The 25932-nt window shown below is 39.2% G+C and overlaps 1 protein-coding gene across 1 annotated transcript in view; it reads right to left on the bottom strand.

Moving 5' to 3' along the window:
• map1ab (microtubule-associated protein 1Ab) overlaps positions 1-20828 on the bottom strand; it is a 48333-nt gene extending 27505 nt beyond the window's left edge. The window contains exons 1-2 of the mRNA XM_072664269.1: positions 20639-20828; positions 13685-13786 (exon numbers count right to left, since the gene is read on the bottom strand). Of these exons, the coding sequence (XP_072520370.1) occupies positions 13685-13786; positions 20639-20828 (292 nt within the window). The remainder of the gene's footprint in view (positions 1-13684; positions 13787-20638) is intronic.
• Between the last annotated feature and the right edge of the window lie 5104 nt (positions 20829-25932).

Raw genomic sequence — 25932 nt, 5'->3', positions numbered from 1 at the left:
GGGTGGGGTTTGGATACAGACGCAGCTCTAGAGCTGAACTGGATGGCTGCAGCATCTTCGGCTACGGATGCAGCCACTGCTGATAAGAAGAGGAGGAGGGAGTTCACCACAAAACCACTCATTGTTAGTGTGGCCTATAAACCTGAGAAACATCCTCCAGGGTTTTAAAAACTTCCTAGGAGGAATTCAGCTACAACAGATGGGAGTGGATGAATTATTGAACCATAGAAAACTTGTGTATTTTTCTCCAGAAACCGATGAGACGTGAATCTTTTCTTTATCATATGAAAGGAAGATCATAGTATAGTACCAATTAAATATGTGTTTTAATTACAACACCAATTCTTTAGACACATAACTAATTAGTAAAGAAAAGGAGCCCATTTATCACGTCTAGATTTGCATTTCTATATGGGTAGCAGAGCTGAAAGTGTGTGCTGTAAAAGAAAGATTGCTGTGTGCCTGGAATAAGGTGTGATGAGAGACCTAAATTCCAGTCAGTAGTTTGGTGCAGAGGGTTTAGTGTTGTGCCAGTTCTTCCAGACGAGCCATGTTTCCTCCCCCCTCCCTGTGGAACAATCACACATATTTTCGGACTCACTTTTCAACAAATGTGATCCAGTTCTAGAGCATAGATGGAGGCCCAGTTTATGGATGAGTAGGTCTTAAACACAGTAGCAGCTCTAATACTGCAATTAGTCAGTAATGCATTGCTTACTCTCTCTCTCTCTCTCTCTCTCTCTATCGATTTAGGCACTGAACTGAGTAGAAACCATACATTATAAATAAATATAAATGATAAATAAATATAAGAATGCATCTTATATAGTATGCTGTTACAGTCCTGCAAAAAACGCTAATATAATTTGGTAACATAATTTGAATCTGGTGATTGGTTTTTACATAGTATCAATATTTCATGAGGAATGGGCTAACAGAAATGCTCCAAAATTTTTCCATCTCCCATAAAGTTGCAATTTTGGAGACACAAGGTTTTTGGATGACAGTAAAGAAAATGGCGGGACAGTAAAATATTCTCTTATTAACTATTTTTTTAATTTAGGCTATGTGCTATATTTCAGACCCTTAATGCTGGGATTTTAACCAACCAATTCGCATTAATCTGCCTTGCACTGCAACAGGATATCAGGGTTGTTGCTTACTCAGTGACGCATCCAAATGGACTTTTAATGTTATGTTCCCACAACAATGCTCTTACAACAAATGGAAAACTACTTTATTGCAAGGAATATGCATAGGTATAGGAATTATGCAAAAACCGCCTGGAAATCATTGCTGGGGAACTCTGACAGGGCAATGCAAAGCCAGCACTCACAACCAATCTGCTGTGATATCAATATCCAAACTTTAAATTATTCAGCGCACTCCATTATGCATGACTCACCCCACCGCTGAGGAAGTCTGCACAACCCCCTGAATGAACATCCCCGAAAAAAAAAACAGTTATTAGTTCTAAGGCAATAAATGTCAGGAGAATCTCCACTGAACATACAGGATACAGTCATTCACTGACAGATAATAGGTTTGTGTCTGTCCATAAGGTCACTGATCACAGTAGAGGACAGTGTTCCACAAATCTAGTCAATCTGCACAGGACAAATGTAACTGAAATCAATTTGGATATGAATCATATATTTTTGTGCATTTACCCCCCTGCTGAAAACATTCATGTGTTTTTTTCTTCAAGACCATTTAGCAAAATCTCTTTATCTCTTAGATTTAAACAGCCTTTTTTAGCTTCTGTATCTTTAAGACTGATATATGTAAATGTCATCTGTTTTAATTGGCTGATCTGGATCAATTCTGATAAAAAAACAGGCCTAAACCCTTCGTTTAACTTTAATATAAGTAAGCAGGCCTAAACCACTATAGGCAGACATATGTAAATACTTAGGGTTATTTTTTATTCATAACAGGCTGTTTTGTGTTATGTAATTTCTGTATATGGGCTGTATGCACTGGGGAGTGAGCATTATTTCTCGAGACAACTACTTTTATTGAACACAAGTGAAAAAAATCAATTCCATATGATATGTGCCCTTTAAAATCTAACACACATCAGAGAAAAAAGACTGTATCTGTAAGCATATGAATCCCAGTATAAAAATAGACTGTAAATAAATGCCAGATTTGCCATTTTTAATATGTAAAATAAAAAAAAAACAAGCCATTATAATTCATGGGTGTTTGGATGTCAATGCCTTCAGGACCAGTTAACATTCTCATTCAAGTTCAAATGCCTATATAATACAACTACACTATACAGTCCTTTCAATTAACGCATTCAGCTACTTTAAGTTGCACCCATTGCTGACACAGATGTACAAATGCACACACACAGCTAGTCCCTGTAGAGAAGTACTGCAAGGAGCAGATAAACATGAACCTACTGGCACCATGCCTAATGCCAGGCAGGGGCTAGAAGGGTATAAAGCCTCTAGCATTGAGAACTAGTTGCTGAATGCAATGAAATCCTCACAGCAATATTCCAAAATCTAGTAGAAAGCCTTCCCTGTACAGTAGAGACAGTTACTCCAACAAAAGCAGGAGAAACTTGTTTTTGATACCTTTGATTTCAAAAAGAAAAAAATGAATGGTGTCCAAATACTTTTGCTGCCACACAATAAACTTGTATCTTTATTTTAGCTGTTGTAATATAGTATATAGGCAAAATTCCACAATGACGTAACCAATAGAAATTCTCCAAATGACTTGGAATAAAAAAAACAATGAATATCCATTTCCTTCTGCTGTAAAGCTATTGTTTTGGCAATATCTTAATTGTTTACAGTATCATTAATTCCATCAGGGAGTTTAGATAGCAAACTCAGAGAGAGAGGCTTTGAATGTTGGCTGTACTGAGTGCTCGAGTGTGTTTGGCTGCACAGACGTCTTCATCCTTAATGCATGATCCCTCTCATCCCTATGGGCAATTCTACATCAACGTTTACCTAAGAAAGACCGTATCTCCTGAAATGTCAATGCAGTAGCATTATTTAGCCCTGGAGGTGCAGGTAATGTATTCAGCATGGCTCAGGAAGACATGGTTGAATGTAGTGTTTAAAATCAATATCAATCACAACAACCGAGGTGTTTACTCTGGTAAATGTGTGTGTGTGTGTGTGTGTGTGTGAGACAGAGAGACAGAGAAAGATGGAGAAAGGCCACATTCAATAGTGACCTTTTGTATCCAATACAAAAGCCCCATGCAGAAGGTCTTCACAGTTGGGTCTATTATATTTGCCGCAAATGTTTACAAATGTATAACAGTGTTTGATCCAGCATGATATTCATCCGTGTATTTTTAGCAGAAGCATCAGACATTTAATTGTCTATATCATGTCCTGCATTTTAAATATAAATCTTTTTTTCTTTCTCTTTATCTCTCAGAAGTTACTGAGAGCTCTTCTGAGCCTCTTGGTACAGTTTAAAACTGCCACTTATGAGGCAAAACCTAGACAGAAAGACGTTGAGGAGATGCTCTCTCGAAGCTTATTGCGAAAGCTTCCTGAGGCTGAGCCATAGTCTTCATCTCCTGCCTATGACACCAGTAATAGGGGGATTTAAAAACAGGCCGGGAGAATGACACAGCACTTTGGAGCTCTCAGCAGTCTATAGGCCTTTAGCACTCCGCTCACTGCATAATCAGCGCAGGGCTCTGGCCAGTGGCTTGACCTATGAATAAAGTATTAAACCTGCACATGTATTTTAAATACACTACTGGAGCTCAGATTCTGCTGAACGAGGTTCCTTTTTCAGCCATCTGTTGTGTAAACCTATGCTTTGAGCTTAAGGCCTACAGTATGTTTCCTGCTCACAGCTTCAATTCAAACACTGACTTCTAATATTAATATGTGAATCAGAGGAAGGTGGGAGGATAGAGAGAGAGAGGAGAGAGAGAGAGATATGTGGGGACAGAATCAGAGTCATGTCTTGCTGTAAGCAGTCATCTAGGCCCCATGTTCCATCAGCGGCCCCAATAGTATGATTGTTTGTGAGTGCCTGTGTCATTTAATCAATAGAACAAGAGAGGGAGTGTGTTATTTGCGAAAAACACACAGCCTTAAGTGTTCTGTTGCTTTTTATACAACAGTTTTTACAAAATAAAGATGCAAAATAAATCAAAGAAGTCCTGAATTCCATACTGAATATGGTTTAATACTGTCAGATGCTGCCATCAAAAAAATCGTTCCACAACAGATTTCAAAACAGCAGAACTGACTAAGTGGAGGTTTGTGAAGGTACCTGTTTAGCCTTGTACGTAATCCAGTATAACTGCTGATACTATATGTACCCCTGTTTGTGGAAAAGATAGAGCCATTGAGCTGGCAAAGTATCAAGTTCCAGAGACCTTACAAATGAGGAGACAGACAACTGGTCCAAATAGGAATAAGAGTGCCCGTAAAGTTCAACATGACGTCTGTTCATGGAAAAAGTCCATCCCTTCCCACCAGTTTGCTGGTTACAGTGTTAGTGGAGGACAGTCAACATGCAAGTGGAAGAGGCCCCCTTCGATATACGGCTCTAAGCGCTGTACCTGGAACAAGCAGAGAGATCAGGACTAATGCTGCGTTCAAGGGTTGTGTCAGAAACTGGGATGAAAATTGTAAATTCTAGGCAAACAGCCAGTGATATCGTATTTACAAGCGGGAAAGTTTGCAAGATCCCAACATTTACCTTTTTTGTATGTTTTACAATTGAGTTTTTAATCTTTTTATTTTTTATTTTTACACTCCAGCGCTCAGCTGATGTTACTTACTATACTACAGATCATCATGCTTAGTGGGCGTATCGTCTGACAAGCACCCGAACGGAGTGTAGTTGTATTTATTAGTGAACCATCTATATAACATACAACCTTCCAATGAGCACTCGTATGCAGCATAACTGTAGTATAAATATAAATATATTTGATTACGTTCATGTAATCAGATCTCTGTTTACTGCCTTTGCATCTGAAGAAGGCCTAAAATGACATGCCAATTAAATACACTGTAATTTACTCATTTGTATTTATTTTGTGAATAATATAATTTATTATAATTAAATTGGGATTTTACATGTTTTATCTGTTAAATTCAGGTATTTAATATATTTGTTTGATCCATTTCTGCATATTAAACACAGTAAACAAAGTCATTCAGAGTGGTTTAGGGTTAAATGTAACATCCTAGAGAAACGTCATAATTGTTCACAGTGGTGGATATGGGACCAGGCATCTGAAAAGTTGAATGCCTCTAAAAACTACATCATATAAAGTTATTACACAAAGTTGATAAATAATACATGGACTGGCTCCTGTGACACTGTTTTCCAACAGATCTAAGATAAGATTTTGACCTAAACTGTGTTTTAGTAAGGCAAAATAGTCTCCAGATCACAACAACTTCATATGCCCTAAAATAGAACCGTGTGGGACTCCACAAATTATGCTATCCTAAATAGCTACCAAATAATTCGGAATGCTTTTTGTAATGGGTTTAATAACTGAATATTAAACATAAGGTTTGTGATATTAAGAGGTTAAGAGGGCAGATTCCTTGCGACACAAACTTGCATGTCTCACTTGTCTTTTGTCTTGTTCACAAAGACAGGGTAGATTTAGGATAAGCAGCCCAGAGTACACCACATGTAGGATTATATAACAATTGTCAATGGCTTTCAGAGTCACAGTAGGTGCAATAACAAGCACTACTGCAAAACCGAAGCGCTCAGACTGGGAAAATAAGGTGAGCGGGTCGCGGGCCTGGCCAGAGCAGCCAGGGCTAATGGGATGGGATTTTGCAGGGCAGGTCTGCTCACGAGGTAACGGTCGATTCAATCAGGTCACTACTATGCAGAGCTGACTCACTGCAGTAGCTTCTTAAAGGACAAGTTTGGCAAAGAAAATCATGCTATTTAATTTATCCTATTTTCAATTTTTCTACAAGTGGAGTGATCAAGACCATTTTGTTGCCCAAAGTTTAGTTTAGCACTGGAGCTACGAGGCTAACGCTAAGCTTATACGTTATAACGCAAAGCTTATAACCACCACTGCAGTTGTCGTGTTCATTATTATAGATCCACTATAGAAGCACATTAGCAAGTTTATTTGAGCATACTTAACAGTGCAGCGTTGTATGTTTGCACCATGCTAATTAATGTGCATTCCATTCATTTTAGCTATTTTAAGATACAATGTGCCTCTAGTGTCAGACAGTGTCTTGGCTTAATTACTACTTTACCACACAGCAGTCGTGTATGTTAGTGCTGCATATCCATACTGTATAAAGAAAAGGGAAGCTTATGAGGAAAAGAGAATAGTATGGAAGATTCTGTGCAGAAGACGGTTCACAGGAGCTCCCCTCACAGACATTAGGTTTTATGCCAATGAGCAATCAGTCTTCGGAATGCAGACTCATGGCCTATAACAGTGGTGAAATGCCTCATTTTCTCTGCCTAACAGGATCTTCTGGGGAAACCAGTCGTAGCCGGATAGATATCTTGCAAGTACGTGCAAACGAAAAAAAAGTCATTTAGCCTAACTACAGTCATGTAAAAAAGTTAGGGCACCCCATAATTATTACTACATCAAATGTCTAAATTTAGAATGAGGTGCACCACATCTACGTCAGATGATTAGAATATGATAAGAGATGAGATTTTGAAGGGGGCTGTCTTGTTTAAACCTCAGACGTTTCGTTTGGTTTGCTCTTGATTGGTAAAGTGAGTGTTGTTACCATGATGAGATCCAGGGAGCTATCTGAGGTCTTCAGAAAGAAGGTTGTAGATGCACATGAGTCCCAGAACACTTCGGCCGTTTCACTGTCCGCTAAATCATTTACAAACGAAACAGCTGCCAACATGGCCAGAACAGGCTGTCCTAGCAAGTTCAGTCCAACAGCAGACCACAACAACAACAGAGTCTCCAACAATCCCAAAATGTCATCACAGGATCTACAGGTAGCTACTGCCACAGCTGACGTTGGAGCAAGACTGTCTTCAAGAAAACACCTAGACCAAGACCAGGACATCTGGAAACAATGTGCTTTGGACAACTGAAGCCAAAGTTGACTTACAGAGGACAGTAAAACAGTGACAGAGGACATGTTTGGCATAAACCAGATACAGCATTTCAGCACAAAAACCCATATCAACTGTGCATGGAGCATGGAGTTGGAAATGGAGAGCTCTCCAGCATAGAACCCTTTAGCAATTCTTTACTGAATTAGAGGGCGCTTCAGGAGCATCTGTCTAAAAAGTAAAGCTGAAATGTCACACAGATGAAAGAATTCTGCATAGAGGAGTGGGAAAAAACTTCTCCCAGTTGATGTCAGAAGCTGGTAGATAATTATAGGAAACATCTAAGTTATTTCAGCCAAGGGGGAAATGCCAGCTATAAGGGTATAGGGTGTCCTAACGTTTTCCGAAAGAAAATTCTTCAGTTTTATTGGTTTAGTTATATTACCTTCATTTTACTTTTTCACATGACTGTATGTATAACTACCACTCCCACCAACATCTGTACATTTGCTTTTTTATCTCTGCAGTGAACAATCTTTGGCCTTGTGGACATCTAAGGACAGCCCAGGTGCCAGGCAGTCTGAGGTTCCTGAGCACTGGCTCCACTGGCTCGTTCAATAATCTATCACTGTATGGATGGACGGATGGACGGATGGATGGATCTGTCTGTCTGTCTGCCTACCCATCTATTTATCTACAGTATGTACTTTTTATGTGTTTCTTGATTATAAAGAATGTCATGTTTCTCCCTATTCTCAGTATACGAATAGGCTCACACATATGCTCATGCAGGGCTGCCAAGCTATAGGAACCTAAAGAAGAGGAAGAGGCTGAGAAGCAACTAAGCAGAACTGGGCTCATCGATCAGTGCGCACCCTTCCTCCCCTCCCCTCCGCAGCCTGCAGGAGTACAGGAGCTCCCGGAGGCATCGCCGCTCAATCCAGACTCACACATACACACACACATACACAAACACACACAGCAGGAAAGTTTGTCACTGATCTGGGTCACTCCCACTCTGTCAGGGAGGGGCCATATTTATAGCTACTTAAAGCTGCATTAACGTGTGTGTGTGTGTGTGTGTGTGTATGTGTGTCTTCACACAGCCTCACTACATGCCTATAAGGTCATGATATCTAAATGTTTCAGCTTACTGTTAAATATGGACAATGCACACACAAACATACACACACACACGCATACACACGCATACACACGCATACATACCCACATACAGTATCAGACGTCAGTCTTTAAAGGTCTTGGGGCCTCATTCACTTCCTGTAAAACATTTCAGATATGAACCCACACAAAGACTGGGACAGAAATTTTAATTTACAAGGACAATGGGATCCATCATCATATGAACAGAGCTTCCTCAAAGTCCCTGCAGCACTACTATGTAAATGTGCAGAAAAGCCACAAGCTGTGGAAATGTCTTCATTTAGACCGTGTGAAACAGAGGCAGACATTAAACAGAATGATAATAATGCCCAGTTTCAACATTTAGAGCAGACATGTGCATCTCTCCTCCAGGTCTCCAGAGTGCTGTTCCAACCCTAATCTAACACACCTGGCTCTATCTCCTTAAGGCCTTGATTAAGCTGTGTCATGTGTGTTAGATTAAGGACTGAAGCAGACAGTGCAGGGCCGTAGACGTACTGCTGCAAAGCTGGGCATACTTAGGGTTGAGGCTAGATCTGCACTGCCTGCAAAATCCACAAGAGGGCATCAAAACATGGATCATGGAAACTGCTTTTATCTCTGAAAAGCTGTTTAAGCATTCCTGTTCTTGGCTCATTGCAGTGCCATCACTAACACTAATAGAAAATAAATAAGTGTGCTTCAGCTGAGGGCAAATCTTATACCAGACAACAGCCCTCAGCCATTTACAACACAGTGTATTAGGCAAATAATGATGTATGCTTCTATATATATATATATATATATATATATATATATATATATATATACATATATGTATGTGTTATGATATGACACATAAGGCTGCAAACTATTTATTTATTTATTTATTTATTACACGTTTGTATGATATTTAATGATATATAGCATATGATATATATGATAATGATATAGCATAATAAGATAGATAGATAGATAGATAGATAGATATATCACTCAACATCTGATGAGATGATCCAAGTAAAATAAAGATGATAGAAGCAAATACAAAGCTCCTACTTAAAGTAATAATAATCACAATATTCATCATCTACTCTCCTTTCTATTCCTTTGGGCATATATAACATTGATCTATGCTGAGTTGCAGTGAGGATATGATATGGTAAGATAATGTGGTCATATTTGCAGCATCAGCTCAGCAGCCTTTTGTCTGCAGTGCTATAGGGTGTGGTAAAGCACAGACAGAGGCTAGCTGTCCTAGCGAGCCACCAGCCCGCAGGCCAGTCATCGCAATCTGATCTAACCACACAGCATGTCCTTCAGCTGCAGGCATCGTTTCTTGCCTCCCTGAACGGTACTTCATCACAAGCATGTGGGCATGGGAAGAGCACAAACCACTCATAGTGGAATAACAGTGTTGCTGTTGCTCCTTCAGGGACAATGTTACTGAATGTGAGTAAAAAAAAACAACCTGAGGGAAAATACTGAATTCAGTTCTTCAACCTATGCATCTCTGCAGTTGTTTGCTTATGGGCTGACCAGCATATGAAATGTAAATTGTGAGTAAATTGTGATGATGTGTGCATTTGTTTCGTACCCTGGGCACCCAGAGTCAACAGTCAACTTCAACTAGGGTAAAAGGTGTTTTATTAAAGAGTTTAATTGAATGTTGCTCCAGAAAAAAATATGATATTCACTAAAGGCCTTAAAGGAAAAATCTAACATTTTTATGTAGTGTATGGTTGATTACCACTGTCTCAGAAATAGCTGTGTTTAAAATCCTAGGTAGGCCAGGTCCAATGAAAACTTCTTACTCGCTTAACGTCAACAGAACGGTCCCGCCTCACAAAGTGGCACAAAACTTGTGCGCTTTTTCATTTCTTCACAGAAATAAACTCTAAATATTTAAACAAACTCTGCTCTGGAGGCTTTATTTTCCACCATTTTCATGGTGCAGTTGTGCAGAGAACTGTGGGTACCCAAGGGCCGGGAAAGATTAGTCACATTTTTGCCCTGTATATGAAGGGTCCTTTACTTTGGAACGGCCTTCTGTGACGTAGCGGCCAAGAAATGAGGCGAAACTTGCCTTTCACGTCGTTTGATAGCAATTGGCAAGCTAGTTGCTCACTCATCCAGTCCAACCACCAGGCCACTGTCTTAGACTTTTCATGTCTTTTTATGCTGTTGATTTCTTGTCTTGTAAAAAGCACTATACAAATAAATTAGCAGGTACAGGTCATGTTCCCTTAAAATGTAATAAAACCTCAGCTGGGTTCACTGTTATGCTAGGCAGCTAGAATACAGTACAAATATCTGCCACACAAACAGACTAACCTGTCGTGGTTTGCTCTTTTAATGCATGTGGAGAGCTTTTATTCTGTACAGTCGGAAAGATTTTCTATAATAAAAGTCCCATTATCTGAAGCCATGTTAAATATGACAGTGCAAAATCTATTTTTGTAGCATGCCAAGCTGTAAATGTGTATCATTTGTTATTTCAGAGATAGATTTGCAGATTAGGTCAAAATATACAGTCATATTTCTTTAACTACTACAAACCATACCCGAGTAGCATAAATGAGCTGCTTCCACGAACACCAAGGAAAACACATCTCATTGTTTAACACAAAAGCCCAGATGCTAATATTTCAGAATGGATCATGGTGCCATGTGCAAAGCTACTAGTGTGGATGTCGATACTGTGTGGCCCACATTGCTAAATCCAGCCCAAACAGCGAAGCAAAACAAACTCCACTGTATTCAAATGAGCAACAAAGCCTTTTCCAAGCGGTGCGCTAATCCCAGCGGTGCACTAATCTGTAGTATTTTTAGCTTTATTTCGCCGGGAGCTCTGACTGATGTCTGCAGTCAGCTTTGTCAATAAAAAACAGGCCAAGAAAAAAAAAAAACGGCAATAGTCTACTCTATGAACAGTATCCAGGACAACGGTCCACCATTCAGTCAGAACTCAAGAACGAAACAAAGACATTAAACACAAGTTCACTGAGTTCAATAATAAATGCAAATGTATTTGAAGGTATAAGAGTGAAAATATCTGGATTAACAGGGTAGCTGGACTGGTATGATGTCTTTAAATACTGATACTGTGTACAATAAAGGTGTACAATAAGCATATGAACCTCTATCCAATGATCATTGGATCTTTGGGTGTTTGGATAAATCAAGACATTTAAACAGGCATGGCTGCTTCATATGTATAATTATCACTTGAGCTCAAAATATATGCAGTAGACAGCAATGGTGTATTGATGGTGCTTCATCCAGTACATTTGGGATGTTGGGTGATGAGGTGAGGTGGTGATCATCCAACATCCTGACCTTACTAATACTCTTGTTGCTGAATGTAATCAAATCCTCACAGCAATGCTCCAAAATCTAGCAGAACTAGCAGTACTCCAGTTAGTCCAACAAAAGCAGGATAAACTCTTTTTTAATGTCCTTGATTTTTAGAAGATACAATGAATGAGCAAGTGTCCCAATACTTTTGTCTCATATAGTTTATGATAAAAAAAAGCGTGCAGAAAGTGTCCTATTGTCTCCAACCAAAATGGATTCTGAGGTAGCTTTGCTCTTTTAGCTCCAATATCTGTGTGTCTCTTTCTACTCTGATGTGAGGTGATGAGGACACCTGGCATGAATTCATGATGTATTAAAGCATCTTTAATTCATTTATTTTTAATGATTTGCATATTTTAACAAAAGCTGCTCACTCTAAAGGCCTTCATGTGAACCGATTTTGTTTAACCCTAATTTAAATCAGTCTAAATCAGTGTTCTTCACTGGGTCCAACCATATGCAGCCAGACTCAAACACACCCACTAAACCTGAAATGTAACCACATAAATGCTGTGCACAGGCCCACACTTTATTTCTTTACTCAAAGTATCAGCTAACATAGAACCCTGTGGGATGCCACAAAATGCACTAAACGGTTACCAAATCATTCATAATGGTTTCTACATTAGGACTGAGAACTGAAATAGGCCTAGGATTCAGGATGGTAGCAGATGAGTTGAATTACATGTGTTTAAGCACGGAAATCACCAAATCGTCCTGAACGCCAGCCCCCCAGGACCGAAAGATCATTGCAACATTTGGCCACCAGATAGATCTAACTTGAATCTCACAGCTTCATGAAATCATGTGTCCAGAATTTCTGCAAAGTGGATGGAGAAGCTTTCTTAGACAGCATCAGCAAAACCCTGTACAGCCAGGAAAGAGAATAGCACACCTGAGCCTTTAGATCCTGCCTGAGAAAGCCTTATTCAGCTCACACACACAGACTAAAGGCCCATTCCAGCACACACACTCACACTGCAGCAGTGCAGACTGACTCTGCAGCTCCCTCTTCCTGACACAGCTCTCTGATGATTATGGCAGGCTGTGCGATGGCAGTGTGGGGTGCTGTAAACACACATGCACAGTTCCTCATTCAGTAGGCAGGAGAGCAGTTTCAGGTTTCTTGTCTTACACTGCACACAGTAAGCCTCAGACTGTATTGTCTCGAGCCATGTGATTACAGCGGGTCACCTTGGAACTGATATCTGGGAATGATTCCTTAAAGGAATACTCCTACATTTTTGAACCTGAGTATTGTTTGAACCTATCCGCAGTATCTGCAGCTGTACGACGGATTTGACACTGATGATCATTTTGAGGCATTTTCCATTACGCACTTCTTTGAAGAATCCCTCTAATCTAATGAGAACTATGTTAATATATACTATTTGTCCTGTCCAAATGTTTGTGGACACCCCTTCCAATGAACGCATTCATCTACTTTACTGCATCCATTGCATATGCACACACGCAGCTTGTGCCTGTAGAGAAGTACTGCCAATAGAACAGAAGGGCTCTCTGAAGCGGATAAACATGAACCTATTGGCACCATGCCTAATGCCAGGTGTGGGCTAGAGGGGTGTAAATCCCCCCAGCACTGAGCTGTGGAGCAGTGGAAATGTGTTCTCTGGAATGATGATGGTGCTCAATTCAGCACTTTTGGGATAACTTGGGCAGTTGAGTGATGAGGTGGGGTTGTGATCATCCAACATCCTGAGCTCACTAACGCTCTTGTTGCTAAATGTAATCAAATCCTAATAACAGTAGAAGCCAATGAATGGTTGAATTTAGCATCTGCCCATTGGCTTTAATTATAAGAATGGCAACAGGCAACAGGCTTTTTATTTCTTTGTACAAAATGGGTCACAAATAGGTCAAAACAACTGTATATAGTAATCAACCATATGTTTCAGATACTGCAGGATTTTAAAAGGTTAAAATGTGTTTCTGAAATGTGGAACATTGCATTTAACATTTTATTTACATCATTTCGTTTATTTATGGGTTTAAATGTCCAAATACACTTTTAAACTAGAAAGGAAGAATTTTCACCTTAGAAAAGCAGAGAGAAGACAACGTCACTTTAGTCTATTCTGTTTCTCTAACCAAGACCTAGTTAACTGCTCCGGCTTGTCCTGTCATGACACCCATCACTGACCTTTTATCTCTGCAGAGAAATGGGCAGAGTGTCTGGTAATGAAGAGCTGCAGCTGTTTGTCCAGATCACATACTGCAAGGCTGATGTCCCAGGATCGGATTCCTGCACACACACACACACACACACACACACACACACACACACACACACACAGAAACAAAACATATTACTTGATGCATTCTGCTGATGTAACTGCAATAACAATATCAAGTGTAGAATCACAATGCTAAATACTAAATGATATTTATATTACAAATAAATACAAAAAAATTAAACACTCATCTGCCTGAAAACTGAATAGGTATTGGATTCAACAAAATACTTTACAGCTTAATTAATATGTATATGATTTAGAATTTATCTATTTTTATCAATATAAAATATCTCATAATTTGGACAAATACTGTGTCAAACTGGTGCCAGTCGATTTCAATAGCACTCTTCACATCTTCACATAGTGATCCACAAAATACTGTTTATCAATGATATTGACAAAATTATCTCTTTCAGTACTGATATTTCAGTAGGCTGCAAGCTGTAACTGAGTCCGTCAGTAAATGATTGTTTTTGTGTGCTGTGAGCATCCTGCCCAATAACCAGGCCAGTCATTTGTGAGAAAATTCAACAAAGTTCCTAGGGTTCTCAATTTGTAAATAATGTCTCTCAGTGTGTTTTGATGTCCAAGAACCTTAGACACATTTCTGTACCGATCCCAGAGAGATCTAATTTTTCTGGACTCTATTTTGAAAACAGTCTCATGGGAAACTTAGGGGTGACTACTCATATTATTCACATTACCTCAATATGAGGGAGGTTCACATTCAGCAGAGCTGTCTGCTTTCAAGCCTGGCAATGTTAATTTTGGTTAAGTTGTTACTTGAGTAATTGATTGGGCAATTACTTCTTCACAGGGTGATTGGCATGTTGGATGAATTTGCTCCTTAACCCCTTGAACCACAGGTAAATTATTCAGCTATTATTCGAATGCAGGGACTATTGAGAACTAGTAGGCAACCGTTTGGTTAAATATATTGTTTGGAGTCCCACAGGGTTCTATTTTAGGGCCAGTGAAAGTTACGTTAATATGACAGTTATGACAGTAATGTCTAACAAAATTAAGCAATGAAATAATAATGTAGTACAATTTTTTTAAACATCTAAAAGCAGACACAGAGACAATGTAATGCGATTAGAGAAAAAAAACAAATAAGGGGCAAATACTTTTTTATAACACTGTATATAACAATACAAAAACAGTGTATTAGAACCAAACTGTCCAGCCATGTGACAGCCAGCTCTGTGATAGCCGATATATCTAAAACATCTGTAACAATATGTGTGAGGGTCGTTCACAGAGCTGAGACGAGAAAAGACCATTTTCTTCAATGAAAAATTAAAGGGAAGCATGGAAAGTTACTTTTGTGAGGGCAAAGTCAATGTGGAGATTACATTTGCTGAAAGGAAAGCTACACTGAACAAGTGTAAGCAACCACAGCTCCTACAACTTCTGTGGGACCTTTTATTCTGCATTTACAGAATATTCATGGAATCTCATTCAACATTACATAACAGTACCCAAAAAGGCAGACGGCTCATGCAATCGTTCTGCGGCGAACTCGCTGAACACAGCACTTACAGGATTAAGGGATGAAATCACATCCTCATGCCTCTCGCCTGCTTTCCCTCATTATTCCTGTCCTTCCTCACCACTTTGCTTCACAACGATTAAACTCTGTTTTCCTCAGATGAGAAACGAAGAGCAAATCTCACACACTCTGCAGTCTCTGTGCTCTGAAATGCTGTGTCACTGAGCCAGCAGATAACAAACAGAGCCCTCTCCTCCACACCAACACAAAAGCTAACTCCCCTCCCTTTGTCTTCTAAAAGATATCTGAATCCAGTCCAAACACACCAACACCCAGCTAAAACTCTTGAAGAATATCGATTTAAGTGTTAATTGCTATGGCAAAATCAATAAAGGCCAAGCAAAAGTGCCCTTGGGTTGTTTCTGGGAGGCCAAAAAGAGATTTTGGCATTGCTAACTATAGCTGCAGAAAGCACAGGCTGAGCTGACCGACCGAGGGTGTGGTGGCAGGTTTCAATCTTATTGGCCTCACAGTTAAACCCAGAATTGTGAGTCGACAGAATTTTGACAACACTACATGTCCAAATGTTTGTGGGCACCCCACAGGGGTGTAAAGTCTCCCAGCATTGAGCTTTGGAGCAGTGGAACTGTGTTCTCTGGAATGATGGTGTATATGGTGTATCTGAGTTGATGTAAATGGAGGTTTTTGTCTCACAGAAGGAGAACTGAAGCCATATTAAGCTCAGTGTTGGAATCAGAAGACTTCTTAATGTGAATTATTTTCCTAGGGAAATAGGATCCAGAGTTTGTCTTTGTCTAAAAGGTCCCATGTCCTACATTTTGTCATAATTCCATATTGTAAAATGTTCCTCGGTCAAACATGTTTTTACAGGACAGGGTGTTAATATATGGAATTAATGGAATTAATGTATTGAAGAATTTACATGAACAGCATAAACTATTACAACTATAAAGCACTATTAATATGACAATCTATCCATATTAAATAAATGTAAAAGTTTGATTAAAAAGTTTGATATATGTAAACGAGTACTATTCTGAAGCCAAGGGTTTTTTGAGGGCTGAACGTTCCTTGCAACCTTAACATGAATGGATGAAACTAAACTGCGGGCAGAACAGATATGTATGAAAATGGTGTGTTGTAATGGCATTGGTTCTTCTGATGTTGACTAGATTGTTCTAGTCTGATGTTGACTAGATTGTTCACCATTCCTCTGTAAACATTGTTTTGTTCTATATGTACATAAATAAGCAAGTGTAAACTCACCCAAGATATTTAAACCAGATCCCATCACAAACTGCAAATTCGGACACAGCAACCATCTTTAGCACAGCACAGGAACAGGCTGAATCGATAAACAACTAGATGCTGCATGCCGAGTGGATTTGCAGAATGGTTAAATCTGTATCTGTTTTAAATGGGTCTTGGGAGTGTTTACACTTGCATTTTTAGGCGTCTTGGCTTTATCCAGAAATAATCCTCATACTCAATACTCAAGCAACCAAGTGTTGATGACAAGTTAAACACTGACAATTGTGAGCTGAAAGTGCTTTGATATATTTTATTCACTCTTTTCCAGATAAGTATCATGTGTTAGGAATGTCTTGAGATCTTTTCATATTGAGGATGTGTATGTTTTGTCTGCTATCTATAACTGCAAAAAAATGGATTAGTTAAATGAGTGTTAGTCAGTATTAGTATGATTCTGTTGAAAAACATCTCGCTAAACACAATTTCTTCAGCTTTAAGCTTCACATGGGCCATTAGGAAGGAATTATTATTCTAATCACAGCTTCACATTAAATCAGATCAGGTGTCTGACAATCTGACATTCTGAGGCTGATGTATGGAGTCAGCGTTCTGCAATAAATCAGTCTACCACCGCTCAGAACTGGATAAATGATTTATTCTCTTCGTCTGAGGACCCGGTCAGGCTGCCACACTGCTAAAGTACTTCAGTACTACATTTTCTCTGTGTATGTTAGAGACCAACTGTGGAGCAGCTGTGTTCCTTCCGCAGCTGTATTCCTTCTCTCATGCATTAGTTAGAAGGCATGTGCTCTCTAAGGTACTGCCATCTTACTCTGAGGCATTTTCAACACAAGTAGGCCTAAAAACATTCCTACCTCGGGGACAAACAGTGAGACATCAGGGGAGCATTTGTGTTAACTTGTCTTTAGGGAACAAAAACAGACCCATACTATAGGATCTTTTAGGCAATGTAAACTGATACGGCACCAACTGTACAGTATGTTTACAGGACAAGATGCCTAATTAATGTTTATGATTGGATTTCAGTAGTGAAAATTTAATAAGTACACTGGTTTAAAGTAAAGTTAAAAGGCTCCACATTTAAAAACTGATGCACTGAAATGGCTTCCCTTGATTTTTCATGAATAAATTATATGGCACCAACAAAGTCATTTCCCAAAAGGAAAATGAAAATCTGAAAAATAGTGTTGATGTAATTTATTTCATTCGTAAACACGTATAAAGTAAATTCAGTCCATTGCTTCTTCCAGTGCACAGTATGGATAGGGGTCATTACGCTACTGCAGTGAATTAGGGGTTGGTTTAGCCGGTATATATTTTGTTGCTGAGCCAGCTTGGTCCTGATTGCCTAAATGCAGGCAGAACATATTCAGCTGAAAAATGACATGTCTGATAAGTAGTGGATGAATACCCACATATCATCTATCTTAAAGGTATGATTCAATGAATAATTTACAGAACATGGCCCTTAGCCTAAATGTAGTCAGTTAGCTAAGAGATGTTGGGTGTTTTGGACATAAGCTTCTTTAGCTTTGCACTGGAGACACAAGCCTAATATTCTCATAGTTCCAGGAATGTCTTTTGGATAGTGGGTGATGCTGATAATGGATACTACTTGACCACTTACTGCGTTAAATTCAGTGTGCAGCACAAAAAGCAGCTGCCAAGGTCACATAAAACCTAAGCTTGGGTGCAGAAACAGCATCAAAACAGCATTTTCCCACTGAAAACTACTGGATGCAGGAGTCGATGGATTTGAGGGTCTCGTGAGGTTAAATTAGCTGAGATTAGCGTAGAGATTAGTTTTAGGCCATTTTTGAGAAGCTACCTGCTGCTATTTGTCAAAGCAGCTGAAGTTAATGTCAACTGTATTAAATTTGATACAAAAGAGCATTAATGCCCCACAGTTCACTCAATTTTAAATAATCTTAAATCAACAAAAAAATTTTATGCACCAACAGGGTATGCTGGTACTTCCTCTAGCCTGTCTGCTGGTGCTGGCAGTGGCACTTTTTCACGAATATGTATATAACATAAGTCGAAGAATGAATAGGCAAAACAATAGTCTTAAAACTCAATAAATAAATAATACACTTTCTTTTGCACCCACAGGAGAAGCTGGCACTTCCTCCACCCTGTCTGCTGATGCTGGCAGCACCACTTTCCTATGAATATAAATATAACATAAGTCTACACCAGCTGGAAAGATTTTGGGTGCCTTTTTGGATTACATTCATTATTTATTAGCTACAGCAGCCCCGTAGATCCACTGCAAAACTAAAGTTGCAAACTTCAGACACCAAACATTTCTTGGCTGATTAACTACATGTTGGCTAAGGGTCAAATTGCATATACTTGATTTCTTAGGCAACTATTCCTTTAAGAAGCTGATTTTTGAACTAGACACATTTAAGCACACTAGGAGTGATCGCAAGCACAAATAAGGGCACATCACTTTCCCCAGTACACAGTGTCAGTCAGTAAAGCATAAATTAAATGTAATAAATAATAAACTGAAAACTGAGCATTGCTGTGAGGATTTGATTGAATTCAGCAACAAAAACATTACTGAGGACAGGATGTTGGATGATCTTCACCCACCTCATCTCTAACTCATCCCAACGTATTAAAAAATAGCCAAAATAACCAACATTTCACAAAACACAGTTCCACTGCTCCAAAGCTCAAAGTATACCCCTCTATCCCACACCTGGCATTAGGAATGGTGTGAATAGGTTTGTGTTTATCTGCTCCAGAGAGTCCCATACTATTGGCAATACTTCTCTACAGGGACTAGACAGACTATACATCTACATGCATTTGCACATCTGTGTCTGCAATGGGTTTAAGTAGCTGAATGCTTTCATTAGAAGGGGTGTCCACAAACATTTGGACATATAGCATATGTATTCCTATGCAACCACTTCTGAATTATGTAAATCCAGAGTTGGGCTCTACGATGTTAGAAACAAATGGCACTGTATTATTATTTTACTGCGATATATACTGCAATATTAGAAAACACAGGGACCCAGACTTCACCAGAAGTCAATGCTCCAGCATGTCATGATATTCATAATGAAATTAATAAATGATATTGGACAGATATATCCTGTCTCTGGTAGATATGTCATGAACAATGAGAGCAGTTTAAGCCTTCTTTTTGTACCAAGCATGAGGTGTTTGGGTAAATTTGCACATCATGCACTGTGACTATTGCGCAGAGACACATGAGCAATGTCCATCATACGGCCCTAAACAGCCCTCAAAGCTCTTTTTGTCCAGGGTAAAGCAGACAGTGCTCTAATGCCCTCTTAATGGCGCGGTGTTCACTCAGGTCACTGGCAAAGCCCAAATAAACCCATTTTAGGCTAGTGCTGGCATCTGCAGTCCTGAATTGGACCTCTATAGCTGTATACAACCGTATCCTCCGCTCTGCAGTTAAACTGGCATAAACACGAGTACCGCCCCCCTCAGTTTTGGCATGCACACAACTTATAGTAAGTGCTGCGTCAGCAAACTCCAAACTGTTACGTGCACGAATTGTCTGCACCCTGCCTTTCTGCAGTGGAGACAGAGCTGCGCTACATGGACACACACATACGCACACACACACACACGGACACACGCACACACTATATATCCGTCTGAAAAGATATATAGTTTTTCAGATAATAATCAATATATAAATATATTAATATAACTGCAGTCTAAATAATATAGAAATATATCAATATAACTGCAGCTAATGATATAGAACAGAGTCTTAAAATCGACACGGTGTGATAATAAAAGCAACCCATTACATAATCAGCATTACATAATCATACAAAATATATAATTAAATAACCTGTGAATGCACAGGCCCACTACATTCCAGCATCCTGCAGACCTGCAGTGATCTTTACAGAGCTCCACAGAAGCTCTGCAGGACGGATAAACAACACCCTGCCCTTGGCTGGGCAGCCCTCTCTGCTCAGGCCGCTGCGCCTGGACCCTGCAGTCTGCTCCCCGGGGGACAGCTCCCTCTCTCTCTCTCTCTCTCTCTGGTAGCGGTGATGTGTCCCTCACTCACCGCGCTCGATGTGCTGTCTGGCGGCGTGCAGCTGCTGCTCGGTGCCGATCTCTCCGATCACGATCAGCATGTAGAAGTCCGCGCGCTTTTCTCCGCGCTGCTGCAGCCGAGCCGCACGCTCCTCGCCGCGGGGCCCGGTCTCCATGGCAACGGCGCCCGCAGCCGACGCCGGGCCTGAATCCATCTCCATGACAACAACTACTACTGCAGCTGCTGCTGCTGCTGCCGCTGGCGCGAGAGCTGATAGCAGAGTAGAGGAGGAGGGAGGCCAGCGGTGATTGGTGGAGAAAGCCGAGCTCCTGAGTGATGTCACACCTGACATGGGATAAAAGTTTACCGTGTGCAAAAATAATAATAATAATAATAATAATAATAATAATAATAACAATGTATCAAAAACAATCATTGCAATTAAATGAGTATGATAGTAGTGATGATTATAATCGTAATTGTTACAAGACAATATGTTTAGAGATTCATAATTACAATACAAAGTGAACTGTGCGAGGAAAGGACCATTGTTTATTATTATTATTATTATTATTATTAGTAGTAGTAGTAGTAGTAGTAATATTAATACAATTATAAATCAATCAAAATTAACCGACAAAAATAACTGTAGTAATAATTATGCGGTAGTAATAATATTTTTTATTACTATAGTTATTGATGCCAGTTACTTTAAAAAATATTATAATAAGTATTATAATAAGTAGTAATAAGATAGGTAGTAGTATTACTACAATACTACTACTAATAATAATAATAATAAAAGTTTATGTTAGCCATAAAGATTTGGGGTGCCATGGAATCTTCCTAGGTCTATTTGCTAGCTGCATTAGTCACATAGCTTCGGGGGAACAACAACATTATCAACAATACTACTACTACTACTACCACTACTATTACTACTATAATTATAATAATAATAATAATAATAATAATAATAATAATAACATACTACATCATCATCATCATATTTGTTTGTCATGCTTTGCATGTACAAAAATACACCAAATCAAAGCACAAAAAACTGTATATAATAACAATAAAATAATGGTGAAAGCAGTTAATTCACTCACTGTTAAAAAAAAATAAATGAAGCATAGATTACAGTAACCCTAACCCCTCGCTGAACTAAACTCCAGAATGTTCTTCAGACTGAACCTCAAGCAGAGAAGGTAAGAGACACACTGACAGACAGACAGTGAGGAGGAGAGAGGCAGACAGAATGATCCGCTGGTGTCAGCGACTTCTGTTCAGATGGTGTAAGTTCAGATGTTGAGATCTGGAGCTTCAGAGGGGTTTAAAGTGCTGACCATGTGACTGCAAATGGCCCTTCTGAGGTTTTGCCTGCTTAAAGGTAAAAGTCAAAAGTGAGTTTTCTGCCCAGATTGCTATCGGCCAGGGATTAGGATGTGTGCAGGGTCTCTCTCTCTCTCTCTCTCTGTCTCTCTCTGTCTCTCTCTGTCTCTCTCTCTCTCTCTCTCTCTCTCTCTCTCTCTCTCTCTCTCTGTATGCGGAGCCCTTATCAAAGCAGCTTTGATCTGTTGGTTTTAGGCCAAGGCAGCTGAGATGTGCCTTCCAGATGTTTGCACCACTCAACGATGGTCAGGACCAAAAACATAATGGGTGAAATATATATTTTATCTGAATGAATTCCTGAACATCAAAATACTGCGTAATTCAGCGTATCCTAACGTCCCTTTCATCCAAGAGAAACCGATTCACAGCAGGAAAAGGCTTACAGTGAGCTGACACACACACACACACACACAGGGACTGAGGGAGGGAGACAGAAGTAGAGAGACATAGAGAGGGAGAGAGTAAAATGGTGCAGCTTCATCTGCAGGAACATGTCTTCTAATGTAGATCTTTCATGAACCAGTGAGGTACAACATTAATACACAGCAGGCTTCTGTACAGAGGTGCTACAAGGAGTTCTTTGAGAAGCATTTGTGTGGGTGAGGAACATTTTAAAATCATTTTAAATAAGTGGATATAAAGTTTCTTTACCAATTTAAGGGTTCTTCACGTACACACACACACACTCTCTCTTTTACAGAAAAGCATTTCACAAAAAAACATTTCTATTCTATGGCAACCATCAAGGAATGTATATGCTGACTCCTGTTATTTGGAGTGCAGCCAATGTCACTTAGCACCCCCACTATGAAGGACAGCCTCAGAGTACAACCTCCATTCTCATGGTATCTTCTATATACACTTTATATGTCCAAATAGTTATGAACACCCCTTCTAATGAATGCATTCAGCTACTTTAATCTGCACTTTGCTGATGCAGATAGCAATCACATTGCCTGCATAGTCCCTGTAGAGAAGTACTGCCAAAAGAATAGGACTCTTCAGAGTAGATAAACATGAACCGGTTGGCAGGTACCCCAGCACTGAGCTGTGGACTAGTGGAACTGTGTTCTCTGGAATGATAGTGGCCATCCAATGTCCTAACCTCACATTGTTTTTGTCACTGAATGCAATCAAACCCTCATAGCAATGTTCCAAAATCTAGTAGAAAGCCTGGAGGCTGGACAATAGAGACAATAGTTACTCCAACAACAGCAGGATAATCTCTTTTTTTAATACCCTTGATTTCAAAAGAAACAATGAATAAGCTTGTGTCCCAATACTTTTGCCCATATAGTGTGCATCATTTTGGCCCTAATGCTTTATCCATATGCAGAGCTACCTTTCAGTTAGACTACTATCTCTACTAGATTTGAATAAAGTCCTTGTATTAGTAAAAACAAAATGTTTTAGTGAAAAATGAATAAACAAAAGATAAAGTTGGAGGAATAATAGCTATTCTAAAACTGAATGGGACTGATGGAGGGGAGTGCACCCTTCCAGCTGTGTGTGCTGGATGCTGCAGTAACCTTGCATCACTACAGTCAGACATGGAGTGAGTCAGCAATCCAAAAGCTCAGAAAAGGCCTGGGCTCCTACTGCCACCTGCTGGCTACCAGGAGGAACTGTGTTTGCTCTGGTCTGACTATGGTGTGCTTTATCTCACTATTCAGGTTGCACTCCACTTAATGTGGTGTTACTACAGACCCTGCACAGACGCTAAAACTCTCAGCATGGCAGAGATATAGAGCCCCAGGGTGGTTCATGTGGGCAGACGTCGAGCTTTCCTCTGTAACTCATTTATTGATGCTTGTATTTATTTTTAGATGCACTGCCATGCAATTTATTGACCACAGGCCAGAAAGAGCAGAATCTGTCTGCTCCATTACAAGGTCATCTAGGGGGATATTTGTAAGGGTGGGCTTTTTTGTAAATAGCTTCAAGAATTTTCTAGAATTAGAGTTATGAGGTTTGATAAAAAAAAACATCCTTTAGGTTATATTGGGATTATAGTGGGTAAATAATCATACTCTTTATAATACATATAATATTTAATCGTGCATTTAATTTTTCCACTTGAAATCTACTTATGCAACTTTGTGTGGGTTAAAGTACTAAATATATTCACAATTCACACACACACACATATATATATATATATATATATATATATATATATATATATATATATATAACTCTGTATCTATTAAAGGGGATAACATACTTCAGTTCAGTTCTTGTGCACAAACATGTAGGTATCTGGAATTCCTACCAACCCACAAACTGTGAAATGAGACAACCCTGTCAACCTGTTTGTGGGTGGCCCAGGTCTAAAATCTTGTGATTCAATGCGGCATTCAGATTTGGCCAGATTTGCGGCATTCAGATCATAAGCCATCACAATAATTATAACATCCCCTATCTGAGTAGCTGGCAAACATGAAAACATGAAAACATGAAAAAAAAAACTGCATCATACATGTATTTCAATGCTGATTTAAATATCTGGAAACCTAAAGACAGAACTCAGCTACAGCAGACTACAGCTGGGAGAGGGAAATACACTCAAAGATGACTCATAATACAGGGTGAGATGGATACAACAACATAAGAGCGAGAGAGGGAGAGAGAGAGAGAGAGAGAGAGAGAGAGAGAGAGAGAGAGAGAGAGAGAGAGAGAAAGAGAGAGAGAGAGAGAGAGAGAGAGAGAGAGAGAGAGAGAGAGAGAGAGAGAGAGAGAGAGAGAGAAACAATGCCCCTTATAAGCTTGTGTCCCAATACTTTTGCCCATACAGTGTGCATCTTTTTGGCCCTAATGCTCCATCCATATGCAGAGCTACCTTTCAGTTAGACTACTATCTCTACTAGATTTAAATAAAGGCCTTGTATTAGCAAAAACAAAATGTTTTAGTGAAAAATTTATAAAAAAAGATAAAGTTGGAAGAATAATAGCTATTTTATAGCTGGGAGGGGGAATAGGGTGAGATGGATACAAAGACATAAGAGAGAGAAAGAGAGAGAGAGATGTGAACTCAAGGTGAAGTAAATTATAGCTTGCTAGTGCAAACTGAATAAACTTAAAATCTATGAATTGAGGGAGGGGCAGGGTGAAAATGTGGTCCTTAAGGTATTTTGACTAAAGCATGTCACATACATTTCATTAAAACCCCATGGAAAACTGTAACTTGTGGAAAAGGGGTGTAATGTATCAGCTTCAGATACACACGGGTTGTGTTTGTTACTGTTCCTTTAAGATGGGTGTGAAAAGGTGTCTGATTGGCTGCCCTGTACTGTGCCTCGTTCAAAAAGCAGCACTCTCTATAACTTTAACAGGATTAGGTGGGGCTGAATATATGGTAAATATTTAGCTGTTTCGTAAATCACAAAACCAGTGCATTAAAAATTGGCTGCATTAATTCCCTTTTAGAGAGTGAATTGCATAAAACACCAGGAGGTTTGTATTACATCACATGTTTCATTTTGATAAACATCAAATGGGATAAACAACAAAGATGTTCTATGAAATAGGACCCAGCTATTGCACTTATTTTATATAATATTTTTATTATACTTTACTTATACTAATACTTTCTTGTGAGTCAACATTGTATACAATACTAATACTGACACAATACTGATACTATTTTGCCCCAAAATGACTCCTCATGTTACCTTATTTATATTTATATGCTGATGATGCTGATGTGGTAAAAAAAAATATGGTTATTGTTTTGCTTGCAACACCCTCAAATTATTATTTATTAAAACTGAATATTTGTGATATTTAATTTGATATTTAATTTAACAAATTTCAAAGATTTTTTAGTAGCTTCAGAATTCTGATTCCCCACTACTACACTAACAATTCTGGTAAGTTTCTCCAGAACAGAGCATTTCACACCAAACTACTCTGAATGGAATCAATTACTG

The sequence above is a fragment of the Salminus brasiliensis genome, chromosome 19, assembly GCF_030463535.1.
Source record: "Salminus brasiliensis chromosome 19, fSalBra1.hap2, whole genome shotgun sequence".
Taxonomy (NCBI): Eukaryota; Metazoa; Chordata; class Actinopteri; order Characiformes; family Bryconidae; genus Salminus; species Salminus brasiliensis.
This window is presented reverse-complemented; position numbering and strand designations above follow the sequence as displayed.